The sequence below is a fragment of the Ochotona princeps genome, chromosome 8 (assembly GCF_030435755.1).
Source record: "Ochotona princeps isolate mOchPri1 chromosome 8, mOchPri1.hap1, whole genome shotgun sequence".
Lineage (NCBI taxonomy): Eukaryota > Metazoa > Chordata > Mammalia > Lagomorpha > Ochotonidae > Ochotona > Ochotona princeps.
In genome coordinates this window covers 73,350,829-73,362,909 of record NC_080839.1, presented here as the reverse complement: position 1 = coordinate 73,362,909, position 12,081 = coordinate 73,350,829, and the positions used below count along the sequence as shown (strand labels likewise).

At 41.8% G+C, this 12,081-nt stretch overlaps 2 protein-coding genes across 4 annotated transcripts in view; one reads left to right on the top strand and one right to left on the bottom strand.

The window, feature by feature from the left end:
* Window positions 1-12,081, bottom strand: part of NBAS (NBAS subunit of NRZ tethering complex) — a 376,509-nt gene that overhangs the window by 124,718 nt on the left and 239,710 nt on the right. For all 3 annotated transcript variants that reach the window (XM_058668260.1, XM_058668259.1, XM_058668261.1), the window contains one exon: window positions 2,069-2,287. In XM_058668260.1, coding sequence (XP_058524243.1) covers window positions 2,069-2,287 — 219 coding nt within the window. The remainder of the gene's footprint in view (window positions 1-2,068; window positions 2,288-12,081) is intronic.
* Window positions 8,944-9,566, top strand: LOC101522376 (thymosin beta-15A-like). Its single transcript, XM_036497825.2, has one exon. The coding sequence runs from the start codon at window positions 9,013-9,015 to the stop codon at window positions 9,148-9,150; it is 138 nt and encodes a 45-aa protein (XP_036353718.2). The 5' UTR covers window positions 8,944-9,012; the 3' UTR covers window positions 9,151-9,566.

Genomic DNA, 12,081 nt, shown 5'->3' with positions numbered 1-12,081 from the left:
CTGCCAGCATCAACTGAGATAACAAACATGCCATTCCTTCAATACAGTGTCAGACAGCAACGCTTAGTAACGATGTGTTTTATTATTATCATTATTGCACTACAACCTCCTAACAGTTATAATCTGTTGAGCATCAGCACTATAATCTCAAGTGTTATACATACAGCTGTCTAACTTAATATTTAAAATAATCCTGCAGGAATGGTAAATTAGCTCCATGTTATCAAAAAAAGAAAGTGAAGAACAGATATTAAAGAACATGCCCAAAGTCACATAGCTGGCAATTAATGGAGCTAAGATTAGAATCCAACTGCCTGTGTGCTCCCTTGGTGCCAGTCCACCTGCCTCCCTTCAATAACATCCGTGAAATCAAACAACAGTTCAAGAGATAGGACTGAAACTACTGTGGCTAAGTATGCCAGGCACCTTTGAAGAACATTTTCCAGAGTCCTCAGCTTCCCTAGCAATCTTGAACATACAGCTAGCTGCCCTTCGAAACAATCCCGTGAAAATCTGAAGCTTAAATCAATCTCTGATAATACCGAAAAACTGCTGTTGCTTTTGTGATATGTTACAGGGATTATATTTAGATGTATTTTTGAGAAAGACACAGAAATTCTTATGGGTAAAATGAAAAAATGATGAGAACATGCTCTGAATAACCCACAGGAGAGAGGGGAGGTAGCTGGGGCATACATGCAGAGGGATTGGTCACATTTTTATAACTACTGCAGCTGTATGCTGGGCACCTAAGGTTTCTTCTCACTATGTTCCTCATGGTGAAACTTGTCCTACTTTAGAAAATCTGGAGGTGAAGCCAGGCAATTACTAGTGCTCTCAGCCACGGAAGGAGGACTCCACAGGATGAAGACTGGATTGAAATTACATTAACTTTCATTAGGATGCAATGGGGGCTGGAGGGTCTTGCATTGTGTAAGTTCAGGTTATTTCAGATGCTGCTATGAAAGGCAACTTAACAAAAATGAAATAATGTCCAATTTTGGAAACAAAGTGTCTTCTATTGTAAACCATGCATGCGGCTTCTTTAGATCAGCCCCTGGCAACACCATGAGTACAGATACTCTAACAGCTAAGCAGCAACACTGCTCCAATGAGAGAAACACTAATTCTCTGGATTTTACCACAGCATCTTTGATTTTAACAAAAAGCATTTAAAAAGTTTTATACCAATAAATATAAAGAACTTAACTTGAAAACTCAAATTTTATGCCACTTCTTGTAATTATGGATTGTAGTTATGTGAATCTCAGCAGTATTATGAAGATTGGTAAAACCAATTCATTCTCCGCAAAAGCTTCTATTCCATTCACACCATTACTTAATATTCCTCATTTGACAGGATAATAGGAACCAAAGATAAAATGAAATAAAACTGCTATCAAATGTAAAATCTCCTCATATCTTTGCAATGAGGGATCTGGATTGTTTCTCTTACAAATTTTGAAGTCTTCTACTTTTTATTATCTAAATTCCTCTTCTCATCTTTTCTCATCTAGTATATTTTTGTCTAAACCAACAATACAACTCAATAAACAAGAGAGATTTAAGGAAAAATCCAGGAGGGGCGTTGAGGAGCATTACTCATATATATGTCCTCTGTCCTCACTTTTATGAAAACTAATTATTCATCTGCCCACTTCACAAGGCTGTTGAAACACAGTGCATAATTTCTCCAGGCCGGGGTGGGTTTCTGGTGTCCCCGTGCAGTCCTAACACACGGATCCCACACTGGGACGTAGACGGGGCCCCTGAGCCTCTGTACGGTGCTGCTGAGACACCTAAGAGAATCTCAACTCCAAGCCAACCAGGAACACTGTTCCTTGACAACACATTCATAATGCTAACAAAGTTATGTTGGAAATCCAACACAGAAACAGAATAACAAGTACACAATTTAAAAAACAAAACAATAATACCACTGAGGCAGACATTCTGTTTCATCTGAGAAACCTTTCAAAACTAGAAATGTAGCTTTAAAGGATAAGTGGAAAGCATATGAACACTATCTGATTGGGTGCACACACACGGATGTTTCCAGTTACAGTACCTGCTCACTGTTCTTCAGAGAAGTAATGAAGTTATGGCTGAGGGTTTGCAGGTGGGAAAGCGATTTCTCCAGGTGACTCAGAGTATCTGCATAAGTGACTTTGGAGTCACTCTTTTCCTGGGTGTCTTCTTCAGAATTTCTTTTCCTTGGCTTCTCAATGAAAAGCCTGACTGTCTCAATGGCCTTTGTAGTCATCTCTTTACGTGCTTCCACGGAGAGCTTTTAGGAAGAAGTGTTAAACAGTAGTGAGACAAATATAATCCTACATCATTTCATATGGAATATTCAATAAGGCACCAACGAGGTAGCAGCAGCAAAAGTGACATTTTAATGTCTACAGCTTTAACCAAGGAATAGGGCTTCTATGACACTCACTTTCTTCAATGACAACAATGAGGCTTCATTTATACCACTGTTAGTACTGTAAGAATTTTGATGATAAAATCCTAAGCCAGGCAATGTTATGATATACACTAATTTTACACATACATACATTCAAACGGATACACAAAAAAATGTGGTCAACCTTGAAAGTACTATACTAACACCAGTGGTTATGAAAGCGCTGGGATTATTTCTTCTTTATTTTCCAAAGTTTCTGTAAATGGTTGTATTGACTCATTTTTTTTCCTCTGACAGTATTTTGGTACGCAGGAGTTAAAGTCTTCTAACATTAGACATATTAGCTCACTAGCCCTGAAGACAAACTACAGCCTAAGCCTTACTCATCTACATGGAGGAGCCAGACATCTCTGAGCAGACTTGGGTGCCTTTGGAAACCAACCTACCAACCTACCAGCTAATTTTGGGGGACTCATTGCCACCCACGAAGGAACATTTCTGCCTCAAAGAGAACTGTATTTTCAAAAATAAAAACAGAGACCCAAAATAAAATCCTAAGTCTTCCTATTATTTCTTAAAATTGGTTATGTCTCTAGCTATCTGAAACACAGGTGTGTAGAGCGGGAGGTAAATGGCCACCAGCATCCAGCGCCAACCAGCTAAGCTACTCCACACACAAGTGCTAGTCACAGACACGTAGATAATTATAAATGGAATACTGAAGTACCGCTCCCATGGAATTCTAACTGCTTGCTTTGAAAAGGCAGCTCCAAAAGGAGTGCTGTGCCCTTCATCCCTGACCCCCACACTTTATTATCATATTTCTGCATGTCACTCCTTAGGGCATAATAAACAACATCACCAGCAACTGGCAGGTAGCAGTATCTCTTTCACCAAAAACCAAGAACTCCTCCCTGTGACTTCAAATTAGAAGACACCAGAAAAGTGTTTAGTTCAGACAAACTCACCGTCCTCCCAATGGACCAAGCCAAGCCTAGCCACAAGCCTGGAACTCCGCCCAAACCTCCCACATGCATTACAACAACAGCGGTCCAAGGACTTGGGCCATTTCAACATCTTTGTATTCATTTCTTTTGGAAATAAACCCTTTTTGTGTGTGTAAATGCCCCGAATCACTTAATATGCAGCTTAACAACACAAGCTGGCCTGAAGCTGAGGGAGAAACACAGCAGTTCTCCCCAAAATACAAGCACTCCGTCTATACCACTGCATTTTTATCAGCTCCCTCACGCCTGGGACAAACCACGTTCCAGCCCATGAAATCAGAGCAAAAGCAATGTGCCATTCTGAACAACACAGTGTAAAAAAAAAAAACTATATAGATCCTTATCTATTCTCCCATCTTTCCCAGCCAAAACAATCGAGGCGGGTTTAGGGCCCAGGTTGTGCCAATGTCACTAGTCTGGAACCCACTGGCCTAAACACCACCAAGCCACTGCGGCAGGTGCACTTGGCTTTCAGACATCAGTCATCCATGTTATGCTATAAAAAAATATCTAACACAGCTGCTGTCTCCTAACTCGGGGAGCAGATCAAACCCCCAGTGAACCTGTGGCCCCAGCAGGGCTGGGAAATGGAACATTAATGGATATACTGCATGTCACAGCACGCTGTGTTATAATAAAGAGCTGAGTTCAGAAAAAGTGTCCGCATTGTAAGAAGGAGTAACACCGAAACACAGCTCAGACATTGGAGGATTGACAGGGTTAAAACAAAAAAGCTCTAATTTAAAAACTCTGTAGTAAGAGATAAGATTACAAAATCCCCATGCACCAAACAAAACTTTTAGATTAAAATGTTTCAAGAAAAAGATAAATCCAGGATGTGACTGCTGTGAATGCTTTCAATTGGACAAAATGACTAGGGGCATGGACCCTCCACAGAAACCAAACCGTTCCAAGGCAGTCCCTTGAGGCTGAAGTAGAGGATACCTGTGGGAGGGCCACATGATGCAGCAAGATATACACGGCCTAAAACACCTCAAGAGCAAACTAAAAGACCCATAGATATGGCAGTGGGTACACGCTGCTTAGAAAAGTAAGAATCCCAGTGAATCTCTGAGGTACTAGTGCTGCCCTGGAAGCACAGCCTGGGTTAAACACTATAGTGAAGCTAATGTTTGGGCCCGCAGCCTTCTGGAAGGCTATGAAAGGGAGGCTGGTGTTAATGATGGCTCAGGCCTCCAATACCATTCACAGCTGAAGATGGTGGAAGGAGTAGCCTACCATGTGCAGCCTGGAGCCATGCAGAATAGATAACAGTACTGCCCCAGCAGGAAAGGCCCAACACAAAATTAAGAACTAATACTCACTCTAAAGTGGAAGCCCATTACATACATTAACAAACTTTCAAAACTGTCTCAGAGCAGTCAGTCTCAGTCAAGGTGTATGCTTAATGCAGTAGTCTGCATTTGTCCTAGTACATTAACCAGGTATAGAGGTGGACATGGGAAGGATGTCTGGTCAATGGCATCATAGACTTCATGAACCATTTCAAGATTCCTGAATCCAAGGTTGGGGAATGTGGTTTTGGGTTGGAAGAAGAATGGTTGGTGCAGAGGTGGGTTAGAGCAGACTGTGGTGTTCACCAGGCATTCCATTTCCCTCTGTAGCTTCTCAACCCTGTGCTCAGTGAGTTGCTGAGCATGGGACCCACAGAACGTGAGCAAAAGCACAGACCCTTCCAGCCTAAGATCATTACCACCAAGGGTGTGTGTGCACAGAGGGAGGTTTGCTAACTTGGCAACTGTGAGGCTGGGGTTCATTAGTTCCTCCAGGAGCAAGTTCAGTGACATTCTAAAACATTAACCCGATCGCTTCCCTCCTCTGCTCACATTTACCAAATCATGGCCAAATTTATTGAAAATAAAAACAAGTAGTTTACGCTTCGCTTAGACCCACGAGGTTTTCCCGTCCCTTTGCCCTGCCTCTCCACTCCAGCTCTGCTTCTGCACATCCTTACTTCACTGCAAACACACTGGCTCCATGTGGTGCCTCAAGCCTCAACCTGAAACACCCTCCCAGGCATCCTCAGGGTTCATTCCTGCGCATCCATCAGGATGGACTCTCATGTCATCTTACTGGAATGGCCTCTCTGACGGTTCTGCAAGACCCAGCACATCTTTCTACTTTATCTGCATCATTTTTTGTTCATAACTGACATATTGTGTTTCCATCTGCTTGCTGCCTGTCACTGCTAACTTCCCAGAGCCCAGAAAGGTGGCTCACACATAACAAATGCTCCTTTGTTGAATAATGAAGTGAATGAGTGACAATGCTTCAAAAAGACAGTACAGCACAAGCACAACTACAGACACGGGAGAGCTGGGACGTCTATATCCACTAGAGCACTTCAGGTAAGGCGGGGATCAAGGGCCAGAGACACCAGACCACACAGAAGCCCTGCCACACATGCTTCCTCTTCTTCAAGATTTATACAATTTTAATTGGAAAAACAGATCAGATTTACAGAGAGAAAGATCTTCCATTTGCTGATCCACTCCCCAGGTGGCTACAACAGCCAGAGTTGAGTTGATCCAAAGCCTGGTGCTTCTTTTGGGTCTCCACGTCGGGCGGTGGGGGAATCCCTCGGCTTTGGGCCATCCTCTACTGCTTTACCAGGCCACAGGCAGAGAGTGGATGGGAAGTGGAGCAACCGGACACAAACTGATGCCCATATGGAATCCTGGCTCTTGCAAGGTGAGGATTCAGCCACCGAACCATCACTCTGGGCTCATTGGACACATGTTCTTTTGCTTGCTTGCTTATTTGGTTGCTTGGTTTTTAAAATTCTTTTAAAAAGATGTTAAACTCCACCTTAATTTAGATTTGTAGGCAGTGGTATAGATTTGGTCTATAGGCAACATTTTCTCTGATGCTAATATATCAAAAAATTATTGTCAGACACATAAAATGAGAATAAATTGTAAGTAAACATGAATACCATGCTAGTGAGGGAATCTGACTGGGAAGCCACTGAGGACAATTTAAATGGAAAGAAGGCGAACAGCTTGCTGGGCTCCCACTGTAATATGCACCATAAGATAATCTGAGTTCACAGAAAAGTGCAAAGTTACAGTTGTCTGAGAAAAACATCACATCCTTCCTCTGGAATCCCTCGGCTTGTACTTGCAGAATCAAGATCAAGAGTTCACTCCCCTGGGGAACCTTCTCTGACCTTATTTCATCCCCCAGATTGTAAACAGGTCCTGCAGATATGCTAGAGTGCTCTAAGCTTAACTATGTCAAAGAATGCTTCACATTATATTCAAATCTGGTTATTTGTACATGCAAAAAATGAGGCTTTTTTAAAGAACAAACTGTGCCTTTAAATTTCTCTATCTCTAGCAACTAACTCCATTTTTAACACATTGTAGATAAACTGTAAATAGCTGCTACATTACTCCACAACTCTGATTAACATATGGGAAAAATAAAGGACCTTCATAAGTGCAATGAAATAACACAGTCAAGATGGCTGTGGTCCAGTAGTGACTGCAACATCCCAGTCACACAACAGAATCTGAGGAGATGAAAATCACAAAAGAACATTTTAAAGGACCTAAAACAAGAAAAAAACAGAAGAAATAAAAACAGGGACCAAATGTAAGCCGAGTGACCAGAAATCCTGAAGGACAAGTCATGTACTGATGTCATTTATCCAACACCCAGCTGCTAAATACACACTGTCCAACTGCTTGAGTCAGGGGACTGGCGACACAGACAACTCAGATGAACTCCCTAATATCTAGTTGAAAGTACAGACCAAAAAAAAAAAAAAAAAAAGACATTACAAAGAAGCATGATAATCACACAATGCAGTGGAGTACGTCCACACACAAGATGCTACAGAAACCCTCAGAAGGGACACGCTGTTCAGACTGCAAGAAAGGGAGTGGGAAAGTAACAGAAGAGTTGCAAGAGGTATCCTTTTAAAGAGAGTCCTAAAGGGGCAGCAGGAATGAAGATAGGCAGGGAAGAATCTGGAGAAGTCAACAAAGCAGCTGGCAGTGAACTTGGGAGTACACATGGACTTGGTGGCATGCACAAGCCAAATCCAATGTGACTAATGAAGCAAGGTGACATCATAAGAGGTGGTGAGCCGGGCTAATGACACTCTTATCATTTTTGTACTTGTGCCAAAAGAAAGGATCTTACACAGGAAATTAATGCAACTGCTAAAAGGGTCAGTGAATTTGACCATATCCCATTTCAGAGCCCCTTGTGACTCAAGCTTCCTGCCCATGCAGACCCCGGAAGGAAGCAGGCAAGGGCTCAAGCAGGTGACGCCCTGCAAGGTAACAACAAGTTCCCAGCTAGTTACTGTGGGCATTTGGGAAGTTAACCAGCAGATGGAGGTATTAATTCTCTATCTTTTTCTCACTCTCTCTGCCTCTCAGATATTTTATCAAGAAGTCACCAGGACAATACTCACCATCTGTGAGTACTTTGATCAATTTTACTAAGCAGATGCTTCTTTTTCTTCTAAAAATAAGCATGACTTTAAATATGAGGCTGATATTTGGGAAATGGCAGATGACATACGAATACTCAAGTGCTACATGTGGAGTCAGAAAGAATAAAATGTTTACAACTTACTTAAATTAACAAGCACAGAAAGTAAAGGCAGAGTCAAGTGCCAGAAGCACCTGGGAGCTTTCTCTCCGAAACAGGAATATTCCAGAAGGCAGCTCTCACTCAAGTCCAACTGCCTGAGGGAGGACATAGATCTAACTTCAGGGGACTCACTGTTCCAATTTTACAACTATCTCCTGTCAAAAAATGTGTGAGAAGTTCGATTCTTCTCTAGGTAAGTGCCATATTAGCAATGGGTTGTTCATTGTTTGACTTAATATCTGTTATAATTCTACTGGGATGATCTCCACGTTTGCCTTTAGTTTTGGTAGGTATTACTTTTCTTTGTCAAGAAAACATCTTTAAGCATCATTTGTAGGGCAGCACTGGAAGAGGCACATTCTTTGAGCTTTTCTCTACTGTGGAAGAATTTCATTTCATTTTCAAAGACAAAGAAGAGCTTTGCTGGGTAAGGTATTTTGCACTAATATTTTTTTTTTTCTCTAAGATCTGGCCTGTAAAGTTTCCTCGGAGAGGTCAGCTGAGTCTGATTGAGGGTCCTCTATATGGTAATTGTTTTTTTTTTCCGTGTGCACATTTAAGGATCTTTTCATTATATTCAACTGGAGAAAGCTTGATTATCTCATGTCGTAGTGAAGATTGCTTTTGGTCAATTCTACTGGGAGTTCTGTGTCCCTCTTGTATGTTGTTTTCCAAGTCTTTCTTCATACAGAGAAGTTTTCATTTATTATTTCATTAAATACATCTTTAAACCCAGCCTCTCTTTCTGCACCTTCTGGAACTCCCACAACTCTTTTATTTGGCCTTTTAATAATGTCCCTTAATTCTGGAATACTTTTTTTTTAAAGCTTGACTCAGTTCTACTTCCAGCTTTTTGATTGTATCCCCACTGTGGCAAGAAATATCTTCTAGAGCCTGGTCCTGCGTGAGCTGCGGTGTGCTGTTCCCACAGACGTCTGTTCTTGGGTCTTCTTGTGTCCAGCCAAGATGAGTGACAAGTCAGACTTATCAGAAGTAGAGAAGTTTTACAAGTCAAAATTGAAGAAAACTAATACGGAAGAAAAAAATACTCTTCCATCAAAGGAATCTATCCAGCAGGAGAAAGAAAGTGTTCAGACATCATAAGTTGCAGATCTCCTCCCAAGAGCAAATGTCAACATTACTGAAGATTCTTCATTTTAGGCCTGTGGGGTTTTGTTGTTGTTGTTGTTGTTGTTAACCTATGTGTTTGTAGAGATTTTAGGCACCTTATGATTTCTCACATGTACTTCCTGGTTAAGACATCAGTGTCCCTTTAAGTTTCATTTTTACACTTCCTGTTGATAGCTGAAATTCCAGATGGCACATGCTGTTAAAAATCACTGATTACCTCTGTGTGAGTAGTCCTCACACCTTTTACAGAGTAAGCCAATTTTAAGCTACAATGTATGCCTCTGTTGCTTCATAATAATACAAGAATTTGCCTGCTTTTGCAGCTTCTCAGCTAAACTTTCATTTCTAATGTAGCAATAAAATAGTAACTAGCATCAAAAAAAAAGAAATATCTTCTAATTCTGAAATTCTTTCTTCTGCTTCATTTATTCTATTGTTGAGGTTGTCCACTGAATTTTTAATTGGCTCCACTGTGTTCTTAATTTCTAACTTTCATTTCATTCATTGCTATTTCCTGCATAACATATTCCTTAAATTCCTTGAAGTCCTGTATGTGCTTCTCTTTGTGGATAAGAAGTTTTATAACAAGTTTCCTAAATTTTTTATTCCCTATTTGTTCAAAGTATTTCTCAGTTAGCTCTGAGGTTGGAAAAGGCTTTGTTCCTTTGCAAGGGAGGCATCAGTAATATTCATTGTGCCTCTGTCTCTTGTTTTGCTCTTCATCATTAATATTCTAGTTAGCACATTCTTCTCCTTAGGACAGTTTTCTATGCTGTGTTGCCCACAGGTCTATAAGCCGAATTTACTGATTGCATTTGGTACCCAACTGCTTGTTTGTAATCAGTTGTGCCACTCCCTACAGTGAGTTTCAGTCCCAGGCTCTTGTGGTAGGCTTCTACCACAGTCGCCATAGCCTCAGCTCTTGGCTCTCCACTCTTCACACACTGTGATCCCACACAGCCTTTCTTCTACTCTACTCTACTTGAGCAATGCCCGGGATTAGGGAGACGCCAGCAGTCCTAAATCACTGGGTACTGGTCTTGCCAGAACATGCTGGCCATTAGGTCCAAGGGCCATCCAGACCTATTTCAGTTGAAACCCGTAAGATGCCAAGTTGGTACTGCTTTCCCTGTGGGACCAGTGCAATGCACGGAGACAGAATTGAGTTTGCCCTGGCTTAGCACATGCACAGCTCTCTGCTGTCCCTCCAGTCTACAGCCTTTCCCGCAGTACACCAAGACAGCCCCTGATGTGGCACTGGTGGAGTTCTGGGTCTGCTGCATAAACCCTGTAAGAAGATAACCAGATTACATTAGGCTCTATAATTAGGTAAATGAACAAAAGATTCAACCAACAGCTGTTGCAAGTCCCTGAGCAGCTGTCAGACTTGCCACTAAACCTTAGTGGCTGGTGAAGACACTGGGATTGACTGAACTTCCCTTAGTTAACCCTACCAGCAACAGGGAAGTATGCCCCACCAATGTAAGCTCTGGGGACTTAACTTCTTACTGTCACACCTGACTGGCCTGTGTTGAATATGGGTGAAGATTGGAGGAAGTTGCTGGGACCAGAGGCAAAATCACAACGAGGAGGTCACCACAAGAACCCAGACAGGGTAGACGGCATCAGAGAAGGTTTTAAATGATACATGACAGTGGATTGAGAGGCACCAAAAGGCTAAGTATTCTATCATCTAGAACATGCATTTCTCTAATACAGGCAGTCATGTAACCAGCTAAACCAAGAAATTTCAAACTTCTTTGTGCAAAAACCACAATAAGAAACCAATTGTATATCAACACTCATTCATCATACACATATACACACATACACCCAAGAAGCACTTTCTTCATGAAAGAATACAATCCAGGGAGAAATATATTCAGATATTTGCTTTTCTAATCTATAGTTAAGCAGACTTTTGGTTCCTTCATGAGCTTTATAATGTTCTAGCACGGATGGGGAATATATGGCATGCAGGCCATTTAAGGCCTGCAAAATCATTTGTTTGGCCCTGCCAAGGCAATGGTAGAGGGGATTCAAAATTCAATAAATATACAGCAGGCTTATTTTTATGTTTATACTTTCAAATGGCCCACAGATAATGCTATAAATATCAAAAAGGCCCCTGGTAGAAAAAACTATTCCTCAACCTGTGAGTCTACTGAATTACAGAACCCTCTAGTGAGGCATCATTCATAGCATGAAAAGCACTTACAAGTCAGCTGTGATGATGATAGGAAAACTAGCAGCGGCAAGCAAGCTTCGACTCTACTGGGGAGTATCAAATTATCTAACATATACTTAATTGATTTCATTTCAAAAAATATTTTCTCAGGCCAGTATTGTGGCACAGCAAGCTAAGCTGTCATTTACAACACCAGGATCCCACATCACGGCACCACTTCAAGTCCCAGCTATTCTGGTTCCAATCCAACTCCCTGCTAACGTACAGGGAAGGCAGCAGAGGATGTCCCAAGCGCTTATGCTCCTGTCACCCTTGTTGAAGACCTGGAAGGCATTCCTACTTCCTGGCTTGAGCCTAACTCAGACCTGCTTTTTTAGCTATTTGGGGAGTGATAGGGCATAGAAGATCTACATCTCTCTCCCTCTGGTTCTCTGACTTTCAATTACATAAAAGCAGGGACCGGCACAGTGGCACAGCAGGCTAATCCTCCACCTGAGGCACTGACATCCCATAGGAGTGATCCTCCACTTCCGATCCAGGACCTTGTGAAAGCAGTAGGAGATGGTTTAAGTCCTGGGGCCCTTTCACCCACGTGGGAGACGTAAAAGAAGCTCTGGCTCCTGGCTTTGCATCAGCTCAGTTCCAGCCACTGAGACCATTTGAGGAGTAACGCAATGGGTAAGAGATCTCTCCCCATCTCCTTTTCTGTCGCCTTC

Coding starts and splice junctions, on each gene's coding strand:
- LOC101522376 (XM_036497825.2), top strand. CDS start 9,013: ATGAGTGACAAGTCAGACTTATCAGAAGTAGAGAAGTTTTACAAGTCA.